Source organism: Xiphias gladius, chromosome 18 (genome assembly GCF_016859285.1).
Source record: "Xiphias gladius isolate SHS-SW01 ecotype Sanya breed wild chromosome 18, ASM1685928v1, whole genome shotgun sequence".
Classification (NCBI taxonomy): domain Eukaryota; kingdom Metazoa; phylum Chordata; class Actinopteri; order Istiophoriformes; family Xiphiidae; genus Xiphias; species Xiphias gladius.
Window position 1 is genome coordinate 8,381,314 of NC_053417.1, and position 27,779 is coordinate 8,409,092.

Sequence of the window (27,779 nt, forward strand, 5' to 3'; positions counted from 1 at the left end):
CTTTAATGTATTCTTAGTGGGGCAATATGAAAATATTTTAGTTTCAAACATTCAAAAAATAACTAAGATTATCAACCGAGTGTGAAGAAATAACAGTTTTGACATTTTGTCAAAGACTGCAGTATTTTGTTGGAGAGATACTGTATCCACTGATGTTGGCATGCTAACTAGCTAGCCCCAATACCACTTTGTTCCTCAAGAGGTGATAGTGAGTCACTGTAGCGTCCAGTCTTCCCTCAGCCCAACACGAGAGGATGAAGTAGTACAGCCTCCTGTAGGTTGTCTTGGCCAGTCACTGGCGGACACCCCAACTTTCTGTTAATATGCTTGAATATTATATATATCTATATATATATATCTATATATATATAGATATATATATAATATTATATATATAATATAATATGCTGGAGTAGGAATTCGGCAGTTGGCCAATTCCTACACATTGCCCCTTTCACTGTTTTGCCACTTTTTGTTAAGCTTGACTTCATTTGATTACTAAAACATCAAGGCTTTGTGAAGCATTTTAAAAAGGCCTCAGAAGAGCCTTTAAAGTTTGGCCTCATTCACAAAGACTATACCCTGCCCTTTATTTCTTTGCTTATCTTACCCCACTGGCACAGCATTTGCAGAATTGCTGTGCATAATAGCCTATACAGCACTCAACTACTTTGATCTTTTTAGGGGGAAGAGCAGAATCATCAGGCACTGGCCGTTGTTCGGCTTTTTCAAGATGCTTGACATGATGCAAGCCTGAAATTTCCTCTTCTAGGAGATAAAATGGTAACTAATTGGCCCAAATATTATCACATGCTTGCATAATTAGATTATACATTTCTATAGTTCTGATTTTTTCATATTTACCACTACAAATCTATACCTTATTCCAGTCCCAACATTTTAACCAAAATACATCGAAAGTATTAATAACAAAAACTGGAAAATGCGTGACAAAATGCTGGAATCTTAATTTAAAGGTCTGCTTGGTAGCATTTTTGGAGCTTGTTCTGTGAACACCAAACCAAAAGTGTTCACAATATCCACTGGGAGTCAGTGGATGGCCAGAGAAAGAAAAGGCCATTCACATCTTTGACACCAAATACCATCTTTGAAGAGAGACAGGAGTTACGATCTATACAACCACCTCACCTGACATTCTGCACTTAGGTCAGGAGATAAAACCTGAGTCAGTTTCATTTGTTGATGAAGAAACTCCGAAAAAGCTAGTCTGGGGGCTTTAAGTGAAAACAAAATATTTTGTCACATTCTGTTTCCATGCTCACTCCACTGCGAAATATGGTGTTCTGAATATTAAATCATATTAAAGCTGAGATCACGAGTTGATAAATAGATTAGTCAGTTGATAGAAAATAATCTCGGACTACTGTGATAATCATTTTTCAACCAAAAGATGAGGATTTGCTGCTTTTATTTGTCATATGTTTTGGTAAACTGGATGTCTTTGGTTTTGGGACTATTGGTTGGACAAAAAAGCAATCAGAGGATGAGATATTGTGATAAATAAAAAAATATATATTATTGTCTGACAGTTTACAGACCAAAGGATTAATCCAGAAAATAATCAGCAGATTAATCTTTAATGAAAATATTTGTTAGTTGCAGCCCTAAATTATATTTAGTATTAGCACAAATTAATTATTAGAACCAGCAATGCATACCTACGGTATCTATGTTGGTGCTTGTTATTCAGTCTGTGTTTCTGCGCATGCATGGTCAGCTGTCGTGGATATAGAATGATACATTGGTTCCTCTACATGTGTGAGTCGGCTTAAATAAGCATTTGCACATATGAAGGTTAACCAACTCTGCATCATATCATCGCTGACTTCATACTTAAACATGAGATGAGTCATACAGTGGAGTTAATACACAGAGAATACAGTTGTATTAGTACAAAGTGATACACAGAAAACAGTGTTGACTGTAGTCTATGAGTAAGATGATGAATAAGGCTTGGGTCAACATGGGATTTTCATAACAGCTAGGTTGTAACTCTTGAGCAGACCTGATTTTACACCCGAAAACTATTCAGGCTCTCATTGGCATTTTCAGTGTTATGCGGATTATCTGTGTTGGGAGTGTAGAGCAGTTTGATCACACCCTGACAAATCTCACATAAATTCACTTAGTGCAGACCCAGCGATCCTCCAACTGCACAGTATAGAGAGTCTTTTGCTGTCACTGGTGTACATTAAGATCAGTGTCAACATCTCCATATGAGCTGGTGTTACATGCAGCAGAGAGAGAGAAATGTAATTATTTCATATAGAGTGCCTTAGTCATTGTGCTGTTGGGAACAAGAACCCTCAAACGCTGCTCTGGCTTCATTCACAGATCATGAAAGGATGAAAGACCATAGGTTTGAATCCGGTGGTCATACAAAAGTGCAAGCCACAGTAGAGCACTTCACATGTAAACAGTCTGACGTGAAATTTAGAAAACATCCTCTTATGCAAGGCAACCTGTATCTTCATGGCATAAGAGTCAGTACGAATGGCCTTGTTTATTAACCACTCTCACCTTTTGCTCAAGCATTTGATTCAGGATTATGCTGTGAATCTTTTTCACAGACTTCAAAGGCGACTCTTCATTCATTTTGGTCTTTTGAGGGCTTTATGTTGGTTATGTGAGGTTTCCAGTTTCAAGGACAGGAAAAGGGTATTAAGTATTGTGGGCAATGGATTACTCAGTCTAATTTTTTCCCTGTTTGCACAGCAGTGCAGTGCTGGTTTTGACGAGGAAAGTTACAGTAAATCAGAAAAATATCCACTGGTTTCCAGCATTAGCGAGACAGACACTTTGTGCTGTAACTCTGCTGATAAAATCTTCAGTTCTACTTTGTAAACTTTATTTTAAAAGTTTGGTTTAAAAGCTTTTTTCATGTGCAAGTCTGCCCTTTTTGGACAGCCCTTTTGGCCATAGGCATGTCGTAAACATAGTTGCAGAATGTTATTTATTTATGTCCAACTCTAAAATGCAATTTAACTGTATAAATTAGAGCTTCAGTCATATGGCAATGATATTTTAATTATTTTAAACCCTAATTACTTTACGTGCTGCAGACTCTGGTTCCCAACCATAAAGATCATGTGTTTAATTTTGAGTGTCTGTCAAGGACTAATCCTAACCCCCCTGACACTGGCATTTGTGGGAAACTGCAGAATAAGTTGGAAGTAGATTTACTGAATGTAGTACAGCTTAAACTGGCACAGAGGAGAGGGAGAAGTCAAGCTTGGTGAACCCTCCCCCAGCGCTTTTTCGTATTTAGGCTAAGAAGCATAATCCAAATATATTGCTCTGAAATATCACATTAAAACATACTGTATGCACTTACATCACTGGGTTTCTGTTGAAATTCTATATTGAGTTTGATGGACAGCAGAGGTTGGGATGACATACACTCACACACACACACACACACACACACACACACACACACCTCCTCCTGTGTGTATGTGTGTGTGTGTGTGTGTGTGTGTGTGTGTGTGTGTGTGTTTTGATGGTAGAGACTCGACTGTGTGTACATGCAATGCATTGAGATTTTGACTTGTCTGGTGTGTGTGTGTGTGAGCAGAAGCCCAGGCTGCCTCTTTCATCTGCTGTCTGTCAACTCCTGGTTAAAATCATCATTCCAGCTCGTGTTTAGCTGACCTTCAAACCCGAGTCCTCCAGGCCAACAGACATGCTAATTAACGGTTCTCCATAACTTCACAGAGTAATTTCATTCCCTGTTTGTCTGGCTCTAGAATGGGCTTGGCATACTGAGATCCAGGACTCGAAGGTAGCCTGTTAAGTCACTGAATACTGTTGGAAAATTGAATATAAAGTAGCTTACAGTCAACTCTAACTTTCTCCGGTCCTTCAGTAAACATGTCCATAGGAATGGGCCCTCCTCCACCAACATATCAGTTTTTTAGGTTTCCAGCTAAATGTGGTTTTTCCAAGAAAATCCCTCTGCCTGTATGTCCAACATGGGCTGCATGTACAATCACAATGCTTTGTGATGATAAAAATGTGAGGTGGGGGCAGTTCCAGCTCAGAATCAGGGGATGTCACGATCTCCAGTAAAGGGATTTCCTGCCATATTGTTAGGGCTTAACTATAGTTTTAAGTTAGTAATGACGATATGATGGAGCATGTGCTTATAAAACAGGACACCAGACACACAGTCCTACCAGAAAGCAATCTGGTATGTTCATGCTGTGAATACTACACTTTATATGCCATCTGTTCAGTATACTTTCAAATTATATTTTCATCATGTGGCATGTGAGAGTGTCTTAGAGAGTGGTTAAATTTTGAAACTACAGTTCTTCGAAAATATCAGTTGCCGACCATTTTATCAGTAGCATGTGCTGTTCTTGCTGGAATTAAATCAATTGTCTGTGTATTTGTAAGTATCAAGACCAAAAGAGAACTTTACTATGCAGACCGGCCAATAAAAGGGAAAATATGTGTTAGCATGCCCTGTACTGGCTTATTTAAAATGAGTTTAGAAACAATAGCAATAATTTAATTATAGTTCATCAATAATTTAGATATGTATGACAATTTTTAACAAAAAAAAAAAGGATAATTGATGATAATGACTAAAAAGAAAATAATTACGATTTAGCTACTTATTTTAATATTATTCAAAACAGGTTAACAGATAAAAACTGTAGAGTCTGCTATTTGCTTCAGTCTGTAATTAAATCAATTAATGAGTTACTTCATGCTTAAATTACATAATACATAGTTTGTTCTTTACACTTATAATTAGACATGTTGTTTATGTTAGAGTTCGAAAACAGACGCGATGAATTGCTAACCGATGGTCTTTGGCTTTAGCAGTCTGCAGGCTGAAGCATGTTGGGGATTGGGATGTGAGATGTCCTCTGCTTCGTCCAAATCAAACCCAGCGCTTAGCTTTACACTTAACAGGTGGACAGTAAAGGCTCTTTTACCCCTCTCTGGGGTTGACCTTGTTTTATTTTTGGTTGAATGTCAGCAAATTAACATCTTAATGTGTAAATTCTGTACTACAACAGCAGGTATGTAGTGCAAGGAGGACAATAAATATAAACTGGATTAGTAAATGAAATGGCAAGTATGTCAATTTTACATGACCTTTAATAATAGTTTTATTAGTCTGTGTACAAATTCATAAAGGTATACATCACTTAAAGAAACAATGTTGAAATGAAATTGATAACATGTTAATGCACATTTTACTATCTAGTTTATGAAGATTTAAATACACTATGTAATTTAAATGTCATGTTAACTTTTTTGTCATTAATTAACAAATTCTTTTACATAAATCAGGTCTCTACAGTTAGGGGGCACGCTACAGCGTCCATACAAAAAGTAGAACATGATAACAGATAAAAACAGTCTGTTGAGGGAATGTTAACAGATGAATGGGAAAGCATATTCACCATACGGTAAACAGTGAAGAACAGGCTGAGGTTTATAAAACTGATGATGTGTGGCCTTAAGAGCAAACCAGAGGCCATTATATTCGCAAACTAGCTCTATTTGAAAGCTTTGGTCCTAGTTGTGATACTAAAGAATAAGTTGGTGTAGCAGTAAAAACGATCATAAAACAACTTATATCACTGCTAACTGGGCGGAAACTTGGAGATTTACTTTTTTATTTGGTATTCTTAAGCAAGAGATACAGTTTCAAGAAAAATAGACAAAAGCGTACAGTGTTACGCAGTGTTAACGTACAGTAATGTTAACTTGGGTCTTGTTAGAAAGTACAATTGTGTAGAGGGTCAGTACCCAGCTTGCTTTCAGTGTGTCTCATCTGTGTGTCTTTATTCACCTGTCTACTACTCATTACACTGAATAAGTATGACATTATTTATAAACCTTATGACAGCATTGGCAATTGGAGATCAGAGGTTAGAAGCACGTTTCTTAATAAACATGGTCATTAATCATTTTACAGGTCTTTTTTTCCCTTTGCTCCAGATCATATTGTTCATGACGAGCAACAATCACTTTTCTTATCAAATATTTCATTAATTTGTCCCGGGGAGTTAAAATCGAGTTACCTTGAGTGTGCTGATTGGGAAATTGCCAGGATCTCAGTCTGAGGTCAGGGCCAAAACACTCACAAGACAATTTATTACCCATATTTTTCACTGTCAATAACACAATGACCTTGTCACTGCTCTGTCATGACCACATCAGTCACCATTTACTGCTAATTAAAATGCCATTCTAAATTATTTCTCAGTTAGTGGTTTTTGCTGGTTGCACACAACTTAAATTAAACGTGGATTCTGGTTCAGAATCACAGTGTAAATGCCACTTCACTAAAGTGACAAGTTAACATTACTGTCAGGCAGTTGCATTTTATGAAATCTTATTTATACATAAAATACAAAATTAGAGGTTTGATTTGGATATGGATGTACTGCAGTACACGACTTGACCTGTTCAAAATATATATTGAATTTCTGATTAAAATTGACATCTCCATCATTTACAGATGACAAAAATGATTTCAAATCAATAGCAGAGCCATTATCATTCATCAGATCACTTGGTGTGAACTTACAGGGCCTAGTGCAGTCTAAGTCTTTGTTCCATGTCCTGAAGATTCCTACTTAATAAACACAGTAATGTAGATTTGCATGTGAGAAGAATCACTTATGACTAAGTAATTGCAAAATACCTACATTACCAACAGAAGTCCAGTTTGTCTCGTCAAATGTCACTACAGTGTAGCTAGACGATAGTTAAGAGACTTGTAAAAATAAAACTTGGTGATTATATGATCGACAGACATCTTGGTGCTGCCTCTGACAGTCGATGAACCCATTCACACTTTTCCATCTATCATCACCTCTGTGATGCTTCCAAAATGAGTCCTCCGTGTGGGCAAAAATTGGCCAAGGACAGCAGAGATGAAAGATAGCACATAATGAGCTCCCTCCCTTAGGAATCAATGTGTAGCTTTGTCTCAGGGGCCACTGAAGGTTGTCTGTAAAATCAGTCGACTGCAGGGTCCTAGCCTGAACAGCCTGCCTATCTATCACTTGGCCATCTCGTTGATGAGCAGAAGTGAGGTTTATTCAGTAACAAGGGATATTTCGGGACAAATTCTGATATTGAATGAATTAATGACGTAGCTGTGTAGGTGAAGATTTCTGTGATATACTTATCATGCTGTGTCTCCTGCTGGCATCGTGTGTTACCTCCCTGATCATTGCACTGCATAATCAAATTGCCCTTTGGGAATCAGATGAATTTGTGTCTGTGGGAGATAATGCAGAATATGATGATCAGGTAAACCAGGGCTGACCTTGTCAGTGTAATCATCCCTGCGTTGATATGAATCTGTAACATCAAGGATAATTCCTTACTGATTTTGACAGCTGAGAGCAAACCAGAGTGCAAATCCATAATCTTTCACATGTTTTACAACATTTACTTTTTGTCTGACCTTTATACTGTAATTTAAGAGGCGCTCTGTGAAGCTAATTATTATTGAAGCTTAATTGAGTCGGAGTTTAAGAAGTTGATGAGTAAAACTTTGCCTGGAGTGTAAATGGAGGGTGAATACAGATGTGAATCTTTACAATAGGCCATTTTGTTGAAGGTGCTAAAAAAGGTGGGAGGGGACCTGATTGGTATGGTTTGAATATGTACTTGACTGTGTTTGATTCTAAGTTTCTCTCATTTACTCTCTCTTTCCTCTGCAGTCCATCTACTTTTAGGCCAGGCAGCTGTGTGGGGCACCGGGTGTGGATCCTGCTGGCCATGACCCACCTCACCCTGGACTTCTCTGTGTGCAGTCCCCTCAGTCAGGGTCTGGGTATCAAACTCACGCCCAAATTGGTGCCTCGCTCACGGCCTCGCTTGCAGCCCCTCTGGGACACGCCCAGTAAGCTTCACTGGAGAACAGTGAGCCCATTGGCTCGCCGGCTCATCAACCCTATCCCTCCTCCCCAAGACAACAGGGCAGGAATAGAGCCAAAAGTCAAGGGTCAAAAACATCGGAAGCCAGCACATAAAGGACAAGCAGCGTGTAAGGAGTGTCGGTTGAGATACTCTAAAATGAAGACAGGTGACCCTTTGGCTGTAATAGCAGAAGCTCCAGCTGCTTTATCCAGTGGAATCAGAGGAGACACAGTGAGGTTGTTACTTAGAGCCAGGAGGCAGCTCAAATGGGACAGCTATGACAAGTCTCAGGAGGGCCGGACTACCACGGTGGCCGGATTTATCGACTGGGGGCCCACAGGGACAGACAGCATAGATGGCGATGACAAACCAGAGCCAAATGTAACGCAGTTCACCAGGGTCTCAACTACCACAGTGGCTACAACCACTAGCACTACAACCAGGCCCTCCCAAAGGACGTTCTCTTTAGTGACCACACCAGAGCCCAAGAGGCCAAGCACCACCAAGGCCCCTATCAGTTCCGAGACTGTCAAACCACCAAAGCCATATGGGGACCCACCAGGTAAGACATATAAAACAGCTATACATCTGATCATCTAGTGTGAAATTCATTGTTTATACTGGAGATTATGCTAAAGAAATCTTCTTTTTTATTATTTCTTTTGTTTTGTTTTTTTCTCCAGAAACAATATCTAGATAAACAGGCGTTCGTTTGGCTTCAGTTTGTCTTCCAAAAAGTATACTTAAAATTTCAAATTCAGAAATGGGCCTTTAAATGTTGTATACCCATGGCCCAAATGGACCCACAGATTAATGTACACACATTATTACTAGCTCAAAACAAAAAGACTGGATTAGTTTTTGCCAATTTATACAATAAATGCATCAACTGAATGTGTGCCTACTTTGCAGGTGTATGTACATTTACTCATTTATTTTACTCATTTCATGTTTATTTTACTCAATTTTTTAATTACTTCTGTTTCTTTAATTTTTATTATACTGATACTCTTGCTATTTTGCTTCCCCTTTTGCTGCTGTAACACTGCAGATTTCCCCGGATTAATAAAGGATTATTTTATGTAGTATGTTCAGAAAAGTCTAAATGTAAGAAGAAACCTGAATGCTGGACAAAATTATATCGTTTTAAAAGGCTCAGTGGTCATAAACTGGGGCAAAATTCTCACCCACCACCACGACAGAGATCCATGGTTTGATTGCCAGTAATAGTACTTCTAGTAGGGTTGTGTGTTCACAAAAAAGGAGTTGGTGTGTGTTCACATGTGGGAGACTGGTATGGGACCACATTTTCATCATTTTATCATTTATGCTAGCAGGTTAAAAGAAGCATCTGGAAACATTATGTGTCATGGAGGTGGCATGATGCACACCAATTCCATATGGTGGTAAATTGCGAAGAATAGATAAGATATTAATAATAATAATCATCATCATTATCATCATCATCATAGAATAGATAAAATATATATTATAATAATCATCATCATCATCATTATCATTATTTTCTCGTACCTGTTTCCTCTAATAATATTCCAAGACAAACTATCTTCACCTTTTCATTGTAGCACATGAATAATGATCAAAATTAATGATCTACTTTTGATTATTATAATATTGCAACTTAGGAAAATATCACTTTGTTCACAGTGAATTTCCTGGACCATACTGTGGCTCTCATGCCTGAAATACTGTACATGAGCATATGTAATTTTTATTGACAGTCCCTCTGTGCTGTGGACACACAAACCTTCCAGCCAGGCATATTAGATTTAACATTTTATTGTCCATGAGGAACATGGCTTTTTAAATGGACCATAGAGGTAGTCATAAAACATAAGTCATGTTTAAGAACTTCTGAACAAGCACTATGCTAATGAAAGCTTTCCCATTTGATGCCTTAATACAGATGTCATAAAATTAGTCAGCAAACAGTAAGGCTGATCAAAAGTCCTTGGCCACCTGGTATTCAATTATAATGAAAAATGTCTAAAAGCACGGAGGATATGAAAAAGGATGTACAGCAGAAGTCCTGAACAAAAAAGCTTCATGCTTGACTTCATTATTAGCTCAATTATGAAGTCAAGCCAAATTCACAAGACAATTGATTTGTGCTGTTTTAGGACTTTACTGTTTTAAATCATTTCACTCCAAACACTTAAATTATGCTGTTTTTCTCGAGCTGTACAAAGTGTTTGTGTCTGGTGATCCTACATGCATACATTTTAACTTGGAAAGGAACTGTAATAATGTCCTTTAATTTCCCGAGTAATTGTGTAATACCATAATTACAGTATTCATTTAATTAAGATAAGCAGCACCGGGCAATGGACTGGGACCACAAGCAAACAAGGAACGCTTTGCTAATATTACTGTTTCCTCTGAGTCCCTTTCAAATTAAAAAAGAGAAACCCTCAGCTCTCGACAAAATGCAATGATATTAGTGGTATAAACATACAGTATGTCATTGTGACTGACGTGCAGATACTGAATGTGAAATTAAATGGCAGTATGTAATTGTCTTGTCAGCGTTGTTGTGATCTCTTCATTTTCTCTTGATTGGGAGGTGAGTGTGAGACCACCCATGAGTCAAAATGATGGCTTGATATTGTATCCTGGAGGAAATCTGTCACCACTCCTAACTGAAAGCTGACGTGGGAAAAAAAGTCTGATTTTTCCGACTGGATGAACATTGTTGTATCAATAAGCAAACTGTGTCCCATCAGGTCAGATGAACAAAATCACTTTTCAAAGCAAAGCTAGGGTACTTTACTCCTGTAGAAAACGTCCTTTTTCCTTTGCATTCACAACACATTATTCTAAGTCTGCCTCATATTGGCCCCAAGGCAAGATATAATTATCACACCAACAGTACAGCATTGAATTGCTGATGAAATGAAACTATGGCTGAAGGAGAGGTGCTTCACTTTGTCTCTTATTTCTCCTTTTTTGTCTTTGAGGATGTTTATAGATACATGCCGTCCAATCTTAGTCTGATTAATACAAACTTAGACTGGGAAAAACTCATGCAAACACCTTAAACTGATTATCTTAACCAGATTAAGGTGATAACCAGATCTCACATAACAATTTCACTCAGCTAGTTTCTGCTTGTGTCTTGATTTATTACAGCATGTATTAATTTCAATTCAAAAGGAAAGACAGTTCTTAGTTATTTGAGGCCTTATTTCTGAAGTTTTGGTCATCATCAGTCAAAGTAATTGCTGAGATCTGGGAACACGGCTACATCAAGGTTTGAGCAACAAGCCTTCAGTTACTATTGAATGGTTGGTGGTTGCATTTACACATGACTTTTTTATATCAAATAGCCATGCCGATCCACACGCGAAATATGAAGTGGCTAAGTGTAAATTGGATTGAAGAGGAATATTGTTTAGTACCTTAGTATCCTCAGACACATCATCGTAGCGTGTTAGTTGCATATTAAAATCTTAATGTAAACTGCCTTTTAATAAGCACAATTTTAATTGTAGTGGTCAAATGAGTTGACATCCAAATTGTATAATAAATTAATAATTCATAAAATATTTTACTGCTTAACAAAAAAGGGTTGATTTGACACTTCTGAAAGATGTTTTTCTTTGTACCAGACCACCCAAAGGCAGGTTGCACATACACACAATGTCAGGATAATTGCGATGTATTTCCCTGAAAAATTGCCATTGCAAAGACTGTGTATTTATTATGTATGTTTGCTTTTCTGCATAAACAGGCCTGAATCTGCAGTATGATGAAGTATAAATTCTATGCATGTGGTTCTATGCCAGCTGTTTTGTGGCTACTGTGTGTGGCTTTCTTTCCATTGTTGCTTCTTGTGGGCATCCAGGCTTACACTTGCTGTGCCAAGTTAATCTGTCTCAGGTGAATGATGTAAAATCTACTTATTTTCATGACAATGCTGACACATTGCAATTTGACCATTCAGATACAAGCAGGGAAGGGTACAAAACATGCAACTCCATGAACCCCAAATGATCCGTGCCCAGTGTGACCTGGGACACTTTCAGTTGCAGTGTCATTGAGCTTTACACAAATTATCATGTCCACCAACCAACAGCCAAATCAAGTGCTGTTGTAATTCCTCACTATTTGATTATTTCTAGTAATCAGTGTGTATCTGTGTCTCGCAACATTTTTCTCTCTGTTTCTCTCATCCAGTATCAGCTTAGAGTTAACCTCTGGGAGAAACGAACCCAGCTACTCCGAGATCCACAGCACTCACAGCTAATTGCAATCACAAAGCGCTGATGTAGAAATGACAGTTTGCTCATTAAATGTCTGTACTAAATACAGAACGGTGACCAACATTTATTATTGTTTTTACTATGGTTTCTATTTGTATTGCTTTATACATCTAAATTAGAATATATGTTTTTAGAAAAGAATACTCATGATTTCACATAAATGCATCAGCCCATTTTTCATTGCAAGTCAGGCTCTCAGTAACTATGAGACTTCATTATGTGTATTTTCACCCCTGCAATAAATGGACTGTGTGAACTAATTCACTATCACTCATGAATACTCTTGCAACCAGCACAAATGCAGGCCATTAGTGGACTTTGTTTCAGCTCTATAAGGCACGTGTGTATCATGACTGTAATCATCTCTTGCTGTGTGGTGAGTGTGTGTGTGTGTGTGTGTGTGTGTGTGTGTGTGTGTGTGTGTGTGTGTGTGTGTGTGTGTGTGTGTGTGTGTGTGTGTTTGGGGGGTTTAACATAACTGTCATAAAAGGGTGCAAGTTGTTGTTTGTTTAAAGAGGCAGAGAGGAGGAAAGGAAATGATTCCTGAAGTAGACAGTGAATGATATTCTGAATCAAGGTTCAAGGTTCCAGCTTTACTGTGATCCAATCTAATTATTGATGCATCAAGGGATGATGCCTCTTTGACAGCCTGTTGTGCCTGTTTCACCATGAAGATAGAAAAGACGTAGAAATGCAAGCTTCAGAGTACACTGGAAAAGTTGTCAAAGTTTCTTGCCTCCTAAAATGAAATGTCTCCTCACATTAAGTCAGATGTTCACGCTGCATAGTAAACACACGCACACGCACACGCACACACACACACACACACACACACACACACACACACACACACACACACACACACACACACACACACACACACACACAGAAACACACACATATACACAATTTGGACTAACAGCCAGAATCTGATCATTCTGAGTCTCCTCATTAAGTTACCTGTTTTTACCATGGTGCAGAGGAATTTCACCATGTCCAGACATTCACTTATTCATTAATTTTTTTCACAATATTACCATCTGATACCAGCTAGGGCCAGAATAGTGAATACAGTATTAGTGGTTTGAGTTTTGTTGGTAGCATTTTTATCAGTATTGTGTGATTCAGTTCTTTCAGTGCCAATTTATTTGGTCATTTATTTGCTTTTCTTTTGCCTATAAATTATATTTTGTCTATTGCAGAAACGATGACAGATGAATGCTGATCTTAATTCAAATGGAAAATCTGTCATGTAATTGGACTGTCAAGTGTCACTCAGATCGTTTTGTTCCTATCAGTAAGTGTGAATAAGGTCAGTGTGATTTGTTTTTGGAATAAGGGAATATTAAAAACAATTCTACAAAATCTGCCATCATTGCATGCTGAATTTCTTATCACAACAGCAATAATGTGATATAGAAAATTTTGTATACTGTATTTCCTCAAATAAAAACCGGTACTCAATTAAAAGCCACGTCCAATTATGGCCATAGGTGTGGTCGACAGGAACGAATAAATGCTGGTCCCATACAGAAAAAAACAAGGGTGGGTAAACTCCTGGTGCCTTTCATATAATATGCATGACAGTTAGGCATAATGTAAATTTCTACTGCTGTTATCTTCTGTAATCTACTGTTATACATTTTGTTTTAAGAGAATATTTCCAGTTCCATGTACAGTGGGGTCCAAAAGCCTGAGACCACTTCCCCAAAATTCCTTCCAAGTCTTCACTACATTTATTTTATGACTCTGGACAGATATTGATGTAAACTGCAACTTGAGTGGTTGGCAGAGGCATACAACCGCGAGGCGGTAATTCTATTCTTGTACTGTGACATTTGGCCGACCAGTTCGGTTTGATTGGAAACCAGCTACGTAGTGACACAGAGAAAATACATGACAGCTTGCCACAGCTTGTTTGTGTTGCACTTGTTGACTGTAGGCTATGTGTCTTAACTCCCACTCACTGTTGGCACTGATAGTGCGGGACAACAAAAGGAACAACTCTTTTGGTTATTGTGGAAAATAATAAAGAAGTATAAAGAAGTTAATGTTGAACATAATCGGGTAAAAAGACTTTACATACCATTTACCTGCTTTTTGTCTAATGTAAGTTCGAAAGTTTTTTAAATTTATTTTATTATTTATTTTTATTTTATAAGAGTCAGCTTGTCCACACATAGGTCTCAATTGAAGTTTAATGACTTGTAACCTTAGGTGGCTGTCATTCTCTGGCCATAGTTGTAAGTACCCAGGCCAACCATTAGGAATTATGGACAAGGGGACAAAATTTTCCAAACTGTGGCCCTCATCCACACCCACTCCAGCACCACCACTACCAGGCACCCACCCATAGCTCTAATACCAACATGGTCAGTTTCAAATAAGCTCATGGCCATTAGCCTTGTGGTGACAAAGGTAGAGAAATATAGAGGTCCAGAAATTGAGCTTGCTAGGGAAAGTTACATGTGCATTTTAAGATGTTTGGAGGGCAAAAATTGGATAACGATTGCATTAAAACCATGTCAGTGGGAATGATAGAAATGTGTATGTGTGATTAGGTCAGTCAGTTTTTGTTTTTGTTGAACAGCACAGGGACATAATGCTAATCCTATCCTCGGCACAGTGAGCAGTACCTGCTCTTCCTCTCTCATCTCCATCACCTTCTCTCTTTCTTTCTCTCTCAGTCACCTCATCTTGTCCCGTATCTCTTCCCTTCCCAAAGCTGAGCTTTGATTAATGCAGTCTTTTCTTTTCCACCTGTGTCAGTGACAGTAGTAAACACAGGGTCAATTTAAATTTATATGCAAATGTTACTGGCCTCCACCAGGTTAGTCTTATAATGACAATAAAAATATATCGGGGTACCTCATTTTAACATGCATTTCAACCCTTTACACAAACTGAATTGAAGGAATAGTATTTCAACTTTCACTGAAAATTTATTATTCTGACATTGGATGAACTGAATTAATGTTAACTAGCTAGCTAGTTAATTCACTCAAGTGAAACTAACTAGTCAGCGTCATGGTGGACGGCCACTGTTTAACGTAGCACGAGGAGCTGTTCATCAGGTGATGTCTGGGGATGAATGGCATTGAACTACAAACAATCCACTAGTAAAATTCTCTAATTACCTGTATCACGTTTCCTCCTTTTACCTTAAAACAAAACAGGTCGGACAAAAAAATTTGAGCCCCTGATTGTTGGTGACTCGGCATTTTGGCTTAGCCAGTCAGTTCTTGGCACATGTGTGCTCAGCACATCTGACTGGCCAAGTGTTTTCACAATAACAATGGGGGGGGGGTATCAGATGGTGACAAGTTGAAATGTGCTTTAAACACATGTTTATATGTAAATACATATAAATTGTATTGTCAATGATATAAGTCAGTAATTATATCGTCATACTTGATCCGATTTAATGGTCAATCATAGTAGGCCCCCCCTGGGCCTTGGACCGGAGTCATCTGTACCCTTTGACCGCCCTGACGGCAGGCCTGTAAGTAGCCATAGACAATTCGGCCATGGTGGTTAAATTAAATTTGTAATGTCCTGTGTTGAGACAATGTGCCACAAGTGTACATACTCACATCAGAAGTTATGTTGTGCATGTCTCAGTCAGTTTGAATAGGAGTTTGTCTGTATGCCGCAGCTCTTGGTGGATGACTTCTGTTGATCCTGCTCTCACAGCACAATGGCCATCATACAGAAGGTGTCAGACGAGGAGGATGTGGGTGGTGGGCACTGGGGGGGTTAGAGCTGTGGTGCCTCCAGATGCTCACTGATTGTTCCTGGTGATTGTGCTGCTAGTAACTGCAACCCCCTTCTACTCTACACAGATGGAGCTGTCAGGTCCATTATGGATATGAGATGATTAAAACTGCGGCCAGTAAAGTCACTACTTATAACTTGGGTCTTGTTATACGGTCTGAGAATTGCAGGGTTAAATGTTAGAGGTTTGTTTGGAGTAAGCAAAAGGTGCGTTTCTGAAAGATTTAGTGAAGCTTTACAGATCTGTCATGTGGCTTCCTGAAAAAGACACAATTAGTGGATGTTTAGAGTAAAAGATGATATCCAGTGTAGGAGCCAGCAGGTTTTTAAAATAAATAGATCCATCTGGGAACAATTCACAACTCAGCCTGAAGTATGTGAAAGGAGTGGAGGGTTAAATGAATGGAGTAAATAAGTAAGTCTACATCCACTGTAGAGCAAAGTGAGCACATGTAAAATGTATGTTAAGTGTTTCTGGAATCTATTTTTAAAGAAGCGAGCTCAGTGAACATTGAAATGCAGCATTTTGACCTGTGTTAGACCTGTAGAGGCGTAGGCTACAATACAGCCTTTTCAACAGTGAGAGACACACAGAGACAGAGAGAAACCACTTTACCCAACAGTTACCATGGCAATCCAATAAATCTGCTATTACTCTCTGTATTGACTCCCAATAAAGTGGGTAAAAATGAATCTCCTTTTTTCTCGTTAAATCTGGACTTAAATGCTGATGCCTGGTGACAGGCGTGCAGAGTCAAACCCCCTGTCCCCGATTTACAAAAAACTCAGCCAAGAGGAGATGAAGGGGCCAGACTGAGCAGATGCTGTTTCACTTTCCGTCTCTGCTGCTCAGCTCTTTCTTCATGGCTCGACACATCCGCCTAAAGGAAGAGAAGTGCAGATGTTGACTGAGACACTATTTTGGATGCAGGAGATTGTTCTGTCAATCTGAAGGGATAGGGTAGACTTTCAATATGACCCCTTTTTAAAACTAATATGAGTTTCTTTATTTTAGCTTTTGAGAGAGTTTCTGTTTTGTTGACAGGAAAGACAGAGAGTGACACAGTGTGCAGACAAGTTGGAATTCAAAAAACATTGAAGGTCCATGATGTGTTTCAGTGCCCATTCACCTGCTAAACAATGTAGCTAAGCTATTGTTTGGTAAAAAATACCTCCTCTGACGAACATGACATTACACAGATTTCAGGATGGTTGATTGAAGCTGCCTTAGCACCAATGCCATTTTACACCCACCTGAAAACTGCAGTCATTTTCATTTTTCTGTTGTTAACAGGATGAGCTACTGTGTGTTCCCCACTCTTCCTAACACAGGCAGGCACACAAGACAAGTGTATCCTCCTGTAAGGGTTGCCATTATTGAAGCAGTATACTCTGGCTACCACCTTTTTTTGGCCATTCTAGCGTTTGCCATCCAGCCTGACTGAATTATGCAGTGATGCCTTTGACATTGAGAGAAAAGGTGTGTAGAGTAATTGTTTCTGATCTCTCCCTCTTCAACTTTCCCCTCCTCTCTCTATGTCCTGCCCTTCTTTCTCCCTCTATCAGCACCCTCTTCTTCAATAAGTGTTTTAGATTGCTTGGTGACTCAGTGGAAATCAGCCCAGATTGACACTTTGACACGAGCGTTAATTGGCAATTCCTAACAATCAGCAGGCCGCCTTTGACGGAAGTCTTCCCCCAACCTGCCCTGCTCAGGTGCCTGGTTGTGGGAGAGACGATCTTGGAAGGGTCATGTAGCGTATTAGCGTGTATTGAATATGCCTGTACAAAAGTGCTTTGTGGTGTGTGGGAGTGAAGTGGCTCAACCTTTCTAAACTGTAACTCTGTTTTACAAATGAGGGGCTCTTCCAACATTTTTCAGGAGCTTTTAAGCCAACACTGAGTGGGTGTAGGCACCATTAGCCTTAAATGGCACTTTGTAACGGATGTGTGACTGGGCTTCCAACTACATATAGACGGTGTATACACACACACACACACACACACACACACACACACACACACACACACACACACACACACACACACACACAAACACACACAACTAAAGACTCCTGCCATTGACTATAACTCATTTATATATGCATAAAAATTAGTCATTCTCTTTTCCTCATCATTAGTCCAGCATTTTATTATGAGAATGTTTATTCATCCAGTCTATGTGTATTCAGGCAGGGTAAGAAAATATATTACCCGACTCTGAGTAACAGGATTTTTCCATGTGACATGTCACAGTAGAAAAAACACAGGTGTAAATAATAAAATTAATGATGGCTGAATTCAATTTAGCCGCTTCAGGGTCCTGGTATTGTGCATGCTGGCTCACTATCACACTGTCATGACTTACTGAGACACCTGAATATAGCAGAGCCATTGTTAATGTTATTAGTAACTTTGGCTAATGTGACAAGTCAAAATGTCTGCTGTGAAAAAGGTCTGTTGTCTTGCATTCAAAGTGTTAAAATGCTCTTCATCACTTTGATGAAAAGGAAATTCACATATTGTGGGTATATGGGAAATATTGTGTATGGAAATAAGAGCTCAAGTTATTGCCGATTTTTCAGGCTAGTGACCATAAGTAGTAAGAGCTACTGCCATAGACTCTGATAGAAGTCTGTGTTCCTCACATTGGAATGGCTTTTCGGGATATCTTGTTTCCATAAAGCCACTAGGACTACTTTTTTTGTTAGTTTCAGTTCAGAGACCTGCAACCAGTTTCATCTTTTCCTTTTCAACCAAAGTCATTTTTTCGGAAAACTGTTTGTACACACATGACTGAACAATGGCTGATCATTTTAACCTCTAAAGGACTGAATTTATTAGGTACAGAGATAAATACAGCAAGAGTGTATTGTCTTCCATAAACACGGTACTAATTACCACTTGACAGCTCAAGAAATGTGTTGAGCTGTAAATATAGTCCACATTTTTCTGACTGTAGCTATGAAGGTTCAGGTTTTTTTTTGCCACTTGGGGGCAGCAGACCAAGCTGTAAACACAACACTGACATTTTATCACCCTGTTAACTTATTACGGCAAATGTGTTAGCAAAATGTTCTCTTTTTACACATCCAGTTTCCCCCAAGTCCAATATTCAGTCTCCTTTCAGTGCATTTTTGGTGTCCACCAGCTCTTGAGGGAAATATCTGACTCATTAGCTACTAAATTCTCCACTGTGTTTACTTGCTAGTCCCTTTTGTCTGTCAGCTCTTTGGTGCTGAGCAGGTAGCATACAGCGGGATTATCTGAGCTCTTTCACTGAAAACAGCTGCCTGCTGTTTCTGGAAACATGTTAATAAAGATTAATAAGATGTTTTTAATGCATTCAGCCTGAAAATGCCAAGATAATGTGATGTGACAATGGTAAAAACCATACTGAGGAATTTTGAAGATGCTACAAAGCAGGCATTACCTGCTACACACACATTTATTGAACCCACACTGAGTTTCACACTGATCTTGTATTAAATGTAGATAGCAAGGGGAGAGTTTATCTAACTGTTATACTTTTCTTTGACATGTACATCAAACTTTCATGGACAAGACGGTAAAAAATTTATTCCACACTGGGAGCAATGATGGGGGCTCTAATCCTTCTGCTAGAGAGGTCACAACCTAGCTGCCCCCTCCTCTCCTAATACCTTTTCTGTCTTAATTTTTTCCGTTCCTTTCACTCTTTATCTCCCTCTCAGTCTCTTTTTGTTTGGCAGTGATTTGACCAAACAAAACCTAACCGGGTATCTCAAAAGCAAGGTGACTGCCAAAGGTGATTTTTCAACCTGACTGCCAGGACACAATGAGTTTTAGATAGCCAAGCCAAATTTTGCTCCCTCCAACTGGCAGTTGCGGATGAAAACAGAACTGGCCTCTGCACTCAGATTTGTCACCCATGTCATTATCTGCTCTATTATCCCTGCACCCTTAAACGTACGGTCCTGAAAATTAGGTTATAATGGACTTGATGTTGGTTTTTGCGTTTCAGGACCTCATGTCCTTGGGTTCATTTCTCTCAGTAAAGAGCTGTTCCAGGAAAGTATGCATATTTTTGGCTGCAAATGGAAGCCTGAAGTAACTCTGAATGAGCAGTTTAGACTTAGATACCCTGAAAACATGTAACATAGCATCAGTAAACTACACACAGGACGCTCATGTTTACCAACTGAGCAACTGGATTCCTCCAGTATAAAATTACAGACTGGCAAGGCTTCTAAACATGCGTGGTGTGTTCACTCACATCACATTCACCAATTGATGGTTGCATACTTTTTATGACAGTTTGTAATTTACTCATGAGTTTCACTTGTTTCCTTTGCCTGGCCAGAGGAGTGTCCATAAGAGGGAGGGACAGAGCACAACCTAATACAGCCTCATAATGTGATTTAATCAGCTGCGGTATTAGAGGACAAATTTGCCAAGTGCAGCTTTGGATTTGAAAACTACTGACTGAGAAGTGCCCCCTTTCACTCTGACATTAATGTAAAATGAAACAAATCTCAGCAGAAAGCAGAAACTTCAGCTATTGATCAAGGTCAGGGGTAAGTTGTATTATGCCTGAACTTGGACAGATGTTAATTTAAAACTGGAGACGGAGGATAGAGAGGAGATATAAGGGAAATGCAAATTACTTGCCCGATAAGTTAATGCCGTGGCAAGGGACTCTGATTGCACTGGGAAGGTGAAGCTTTCCTGAGTCGGCCAGAGATATCATTAATCCAAAATTGACCTGGTCTGCCTTTTGCATTGGCACTGCCCAAAGAAGTTTATTATCCAAGAGAAGGTTGTCTGGGCAGCAGGAAAGCAGAGGAGAGACCATGTGCTTCTCCAAAATGACTGAGCAGCACTTCCTTTTGAGCCTTCCTGAAGACAAATTGGCTTGAATCAGCAGCAAGGCAGCTGGCTGATGGAGAGGTGAGATGGGCATTTTCATCTGACGGCTTTTCTTTTTTTCCCCTCCTGCAGCATGTCACCTGCTGCAGTGTGTCATTGTGTCCTAGCCGCTCTCATGCTCTATCACTAACCCACACAGATACACACCACACTAACCATACAGTAAAGTGCAGTAGACTTGCACTAATCCTCACTTGTATAACATGTATATTACAGTTTTGTTTGTGGATTTCTGTCTCCTGGCAAAGGTGAGAGATCAGCATACATGGAAGTCTTAAGAGTTTTCACTGCTTTTGTACTTTAGTCTTTCAGAACAAAGGGGGCAGGTAATCTGGTTAAAATGCAGTGCATAAGCAAAAGACTGTAATCAAAGAATACTCATAATTTTATACTTTGCAGTGTGAAAAAGTTTAGCAAAGCAAGGCTTTAAACCTAATACCTGGAAGATGTCACAAATATGTGTGTAATTAATTACGTGGTTTTCATTGCTATGGTTTGACGTATGATTGTACAGAGGTTGATGGGTTTATAATCCCAGAATTAAACAACATCAATCAGTAAAATACACCAAACATCACAGGATTTTATTCTCTACCGACTATTCAGTGTTTATAAGAAATAGACGATCCAGTCTGCATGAGTTGTAATTTTCTCAACCAGTGTCCCTGATGTCCTTTTTATAGCACAAGAATTGGGTTTTGATTTTTTCCAATAGCTAGTGAAGTGCCCGTTCAAAGTGTGCCTGTCGGTAGGGGCTAATGGCTTGGCCTGCATTAATCCATCTTGCAGCTTTCTTGAGGACATCATTCAAACAACTTCACACTCATCACTGCACTTCCTTGGGTCCTGAGCAGTACACCTGCCATGGCATAGTTGTGTTTCCTAGCAATGCTAGAGTAAACACGTCATTTCTGGAGTTGGCTGCTCCACTCCAATAGTGTCTGGGTGATGGCATAGAAAGTGCCACCACAGTTGAGTTCTGCCTTTCTGAAAACCCTGGCATGTGCACTCTGTAAATTGTTCGGTTGCTGCCCTTCCCTCGTAGTGATGTTTGAGGCTTTCTCATGAACTGCTCTTCCAAAAAACTTAGTCAACACTGTCAACACTGCACTTCCTTGGGTCCTCAGAAATATAAACGCAAAGTTAGAAGTCAATCAGATAGGCCGTTGTTGAGAAAATCGAAATACAGACAGACAGAGATTCCTCCATTTATAGTTAGATGATTTTCTAAGAGTGGGTGGACAAGGGCAAGCAGATCTTCAACAGCCCAGGGTATCATGAATATTAATAGTTGTTGGGTATGGGCTTGACGAGAACTGAGTGTGAGACCTATGGAGAAGTTCTGTTCGGAGTTGTTTACTGTCAGCTGTGGTTCAGATACTTAGTTTAGAGGCAGATCATTTCATTACTACTATATATAAATAATGAAATAAATAAGCCTTCCCAGGATGTAACAGGGCATCTAAAGTTCCGTGAAGCCACACTGTTCAAGATTTTGTATATTTACAATGAATGAATGAATGTTTAATTTGAAAAGGGCTGCTTTTAGTGACCTACTCACAGACCATTTTTACCACCCGTGCACTTGCCCTCAGCTCTACAGAGCAATTTAGCCTCTTTTAGCTCATTCTTGTTGTTTTTTGGCCCACAAACTCCAGCATTATCAACCTTATTTCCAGGCACATCAGGCCTATTTTTTCAGTGAAAAAGCTGCCTGATGAAGAAACTGTTTGCTACCTGCCCAACACCAAACAGAGGACAGACAAAGTTACAGACAAGCAGGGGAATATAGTGGATTATTTGTCAGATGAAGAGCCAAACAGACTTTTCAGCGCTTGGTTGATACCCAAAACAGAGGCAAAAGGAGTGAATATTGGACTTATATTAAGTTCAATATTCACAGGTGAAACACAATTCTAAATGAATGCTTATGTTCTCAGGCAACTGTTTTTTAACATGTTTGCCACGACATTTTGCCATGTTTAAGATGATGCTACTTGTCAGATGTTGTGTTTTCAGCTAGATGCCGAAAACTAAATTACTGCAGCTTGAAGTAGCCTGAAAAAAATATTAATTCTTTTATTGTAGGGCTTTATGATCAAAACAGTTTGCATCTTTGAAATATTACCTTGAACCAGTTTAAAATCAAGTTGATACACTATAAAATTGATTATATCAACCCAAAATGGTAAAACAAGGTAATAAAAATACAGCAGATGCTGTGAACGGTATATTTTGAAAACAACATGTGAGTTGTACTAGGAGTGTTGTTGCATTTATATTCTTGTGTACAATTATAAACTACAAGTGGCCACTTTAAGTTTGATTCACATAAAAATATTCAATTTGATAATGTCTCGATTGTCTTATTGGCCATGTCTACTTTCAGCAGTTTCATGAGCCGTTAGCTTCTTTATTTTGGTATTTAAAGAGTCTATCTAAAATCAAAGGATGATTAATACTGACAGTTCTTGAAAATTTTACGAACAGCATGAACTCCTAATTTTTTCCCCTGTCAAATTAGTTTTAATGCTTGTATATGTATGTATCCTCATTCCTCTATCCTTAATTTACATGCCTTCATTTTTAAAGCAGTCAGACTACCTATCAGGATCATGTTTTTATCAAATATTCTATTTGATATACCATATCAAATAATTTGCTCCCATTTAATGTTTAAACAAAAGCCCTAGGGCAAAATCGATAGAAATGCCATAGACACCACTGAGGGAAAAAAAATGGTTATAAAAAGCATACCAGCTCTTAGTGTGTGGGGCTGCTAGTGGAGGATTCATTGATCTTAAAAAAGGGATTTGGGAAGCCAACAGGGAAGGTCTCTATGCTATTTTAGGAGTTAGGACTTTCTATACATAGGAATATAACATTCAATAAATAAGAAATGTTTGGTATATATAATTTTGGTTTATTTTCTTCTTTTAATGACTTTAGAATAATAAGTTTTATAAGTACTTAGAGAAAACTTGTCATCTTAGTCATCCATTACAGTTGGCTGTGCTGTAATGGAATAATTCATATCACTCGTAAATTATGAATAGCAGTGGATGACAATGTCATCAATACTTAGTGAAGAGCAAAATTGTTCTGGGTTTTCAGCCTCTACTTTTTACGTGAACTGCCCTTGATACTTGGTGGAGTGAGGTGGGTTTGTATAGTACAGAAAATAAAAGAGAAGTGAAGATCATGGCTCTCTGCTGTGAACAACAGGAGTGAAAACATTTCCTCCACAAAATGATTGTAATTTTCTGCTCTTGTGTTTATTTCTCTCTTTTTGCAGGTTTGGCAGTTCACCAGATAATCACAATCACTGTGTCTCTCATTATGGTTATTGCAGCCTTGATCACAACACTCGTCCTTAAAAACTGGTAGGAAAGATTCCTTTACTTTTTACTCATACACACATTAATTTTACTGTACCTACTTTTTTTTGTCAGAAATCCTCATAGATGACCAAAGGTACAAGGTATGATTTTATGTTTGTTTTTTTGTCTTTGGTGCGTGTTTTTGTAGCTGTGCGCAGTCGGGAAATGGTCGCCACAATAGCCATCAGCGTAAGATCCACCAGCAGGAAGAAAGCTGCCAAAACCTGACAGACTTCACCCCAGCCCGGGTGCCCAGCAAGGTGGACATATTCACTGCCTACAATGACAGCCTGCAGTGCTCACATGAGTGCGTTCGGACTGCTGTGCCCATCTACACTGATGAGATGATTCAGCAGACGCCTGTCTACAAGTCTGCTTACAATGGAAACAGGTACACTGGCCCAGAAATGTTTGTGGCACAACACGTGGATGCACACTAAATTATTTCTTGAGCCAGTAGGCACTGGAAATCCATGCTGCTGAATCCTTTAAGGATGGAAGTGTCCACTAAAGTTATTACCATAGCTGTTATTATCAAGTTTTTAGAGTCTACTGGCCTAAGTATTATGGATCCCCATCCCGACCTGCAGCGATCGATCAATTTAAATTGGGTTCATTAATCAATGTCAACTGTTTTTCCTTATAAGAATTTTGTAAAGGTATTAATGCACTGATAATTTCAGCCTGAAATTAAAAAGCATTAAAAAAAAGATGACAAAATGCAAACAGATGAGAAAGACTACACTGAAATAACAATTACTTTTTCTTCATGAAGTGTTTGGCATCCTCACACTCTACTCCGTGTTTGTGCTGTTACTCTGAACCACAAGCAGTTTCAGTCGGAGGTTTGTGTGAACAAATCCACACCTAAATGTGTTGCCTTCAATGCTGTTGTCCGTCACCGCATTCCTCGTCCATCTGCCTGACACCTGGAGTGCTGGCTGAATGCTGTCCCGCTGCACGCTCAAGCTGCACACAGAAATCTAAATCTACTGGTGACTCTGGTTGTTGGGTCAGTGTATAGACGTAAGGCAATGGGATGTGAAGTCTTTACAGTGCCTTTGTCTGTCATATAACTGATCTTTCTGACAGCATTTCAAATGGAAGATACCTACATATACTGTATATATTTTAAAAACTGAACTTCAATAGCCAGTAGTCTTGTAGTGTGATTTCAGTAAATTGTACAACATGTCCATGTTTACCAGCCCAGTCAGTCTGTGCTACTTTTTACCAAGACGCAAAAGATGTAACATTGGTAGGTCAGTGGTGTGTTTACATTTCACTCTGACTTTAAATTGTTCTGCCTGACGATTAAGGTATGTCCCACTTAGTCACTTATACTGACAAGGCAGTTATGTTATACATACAAATCTGGCCTATTGTGGGGTTAAACTATCATTACATGTGTTTTGTCACAATAAGCTTGGTAAAGTGTTCACTGTGGACAAAAGCAACAGTCATCTAAGCTGCAGAGCTAACATGGTCAGACTTCCTCTGTGTATCTAAACTCTGTAACAGATTCATTAAGCTGGCAGTAGGGGTAGGTTAATTAATCTGTTGTAAATAGATCAAAGTGTCTGGATTTATTTATTTAAAGTCATGGAAGGACCTCCTACAAGAAGTGGAGGTCTCAGCATTTGATTACCTCTGTCTCTGTGTGTTTCTCTCTGAACAATGGTAGATTGTTGACTGTGTCACCAAAGGCTAACTAGAGAGATTAATAGAACTTGGAGGATGTGTAAAGTATATTGAAAAAATGCTAATGTAATAAGATCAAACTGTATCTTATGTATCAAAATGAGTCTACCTCATGTTCTAACTTCTTGGATGTTACTCTACAGGCCTTCCCCCACTGAAAGACAACTGATTCCTGTGGCCTTTGTGTCAGAGAAATGGTTCGAGATCTCTTGTTGACAAGCTGCAGGCCTTGTTCACTTCCTGTGGGTGGAAGAGACTTCCTGAAATCACGCTCTGGTGGGTACTATGCCACTTTGTCCCCTTCAAAATCATCATCTGAGCCGTAGCCACCTCGATCCCTGTGGTGATGCTGCCCCACTTTGGGAATAGAAGGGAACTTGGCATATGTTTTGTTATTTGTGTCATGATTTTATTTCTTTCTGTCCTCTTGTGCAGTGATGAAAAAGGGTTGAGAAATCCAGTTCAGTGCAGTTTCAGAGGTCTGTAGTTCAGATAAACTAATTATGTATATATCAGCATTAATAAACTATATGCACATAGTTAATGATTTCACTCTTCATATCTGAAACATTTTCATTAATATTTATTTGGCCACTCTCGTTCTTACACTAAGAGCATATTGTTTTGAACATCTCTAGGAGTAAAAGAGCACTTTAACTTGACTACTGACAGATTTTTATGCATGGCTAATATATGCAAGAAAGGCCTGCATTTGAAATTCAAAGCATGAAAGTTAAGCACATGCTCTGGCCCCACAGTGTTGCTGGATGCCCGGGGGGAGGTGTAACGTCTGCTATTGACCCAGATTTTAAAAGGAATAGATTGCCTGCAGGTAGCGTACTGAGAGGACAGCGACTCTCCGTTGTCTGGACACACATTAGTCTCAGTCAGCACAGCTCTCCACATCATGCTCCCAATGCTGTTGTCTTAAAAGACACAAGATCCCTTATTATCTCAACAGACCTAATGCATTTCTTAGGCTTAAGTGTATGTTCAACAGGCCGTAACAGTACAGATTCTCAATACAGCCTCGCCCTCTCATCTGGTTTGCGTAGCATGTTTTCCTGGCCAGAGCTGGAGACCAGTTTCCCCTAGAATCAGTGGAAAGTAGGCTAGCTTTGAAAATCCTATCTGTGTTACAGTGATTGTATTCTTTTGCGCTGAGCTCACAATTAGGGATAATTGTGATTTTGTTCTCCACATCTCCACAGGATCCGGTTGGAAACAAGAAACACACAAAACAGCTTCTTTTGTAAGGTAGTGTGATCACTCTTTGGACACTGGTGAAGATATTTATTTTTCTAGAGATGACAAGCAGAGCAGCCACAACGCTGCTACTCCATATTTCCAGGAACGTACAGTCATTTAGATATAGATTATATACAGGTATATTTACAGGATTTGTGGGACAAGACTGTGGTCGTCACAGATGTCTCAAGGAAAAACATATGACATTTGAAAAGGAACCCAAGGAGCTGCTGTGGGTGGAAGACGAAACTGTATTTATGAACAATGTGCCAATAATGCCACTATGTGCCACAACCGGGATAGAAGGACATTTCAACAATTGATGGACTTAACAAAGAGCGCTATATTAACCCTGTATTGACTCCAACTGCATTGTTTTTTGTTTTGTTTTGTTTTTTTAGAAATGTGAAAGTTAAAAAATGCTCCAAGTGTATTTGAATATGTTTTGAAATAGTTTTAAGAAATGTGTTGCAAAAGAGTCTTAAAGATATTTATATGAAGCACTATTCTATTAGTTGGAGAAGAGAGAATATGGAAAAAAAGAAACGGTATATGCTTTATTGAA

At 38.9% G+C, this 27,779-nt stretch overlaps 1 protein-coding gene across 1 annotated transcript in view; it reads left to right on the plus strand.

Annotated features, from left to right (window-relative positions):
- Positions 1 to 27,311, plus strand: part of ajap1 (adherens junctions associated protein 1) — a 44,652-nt gene extending 17,341 nt beyond the window's left edge. The window contains exons 2-6 of the mRNA XM_040151824.1: positions 7,722 to 8,482; positions 24,181 to 24,268; positions 24,414 to 24,656; positions 26,110 to 26,242; positions 27,178 to 27,311. Of these exons, the coding sequence (XP_040007758.1) occupies positions 7,722 to 8,482; positions 24,181 to 24,268; positions 24,414 to 24,656; positions 26,110 to 26,182 (1,165 nt within the window). The 3' untranslated portion in view covers positions 26,183 to 26,242; positions 27,178 to 27,311. The remainder of the gene's footprint in view (positions 1 to 7,721; positions 8,483 to 24,180; positions 24,269 to 24,413; positions 24,657 to 26,109; positions 26,243 to 27,177) is intronic.
- Positions 27,312 to 27,779: the final 468 nt, after the last annotated feature.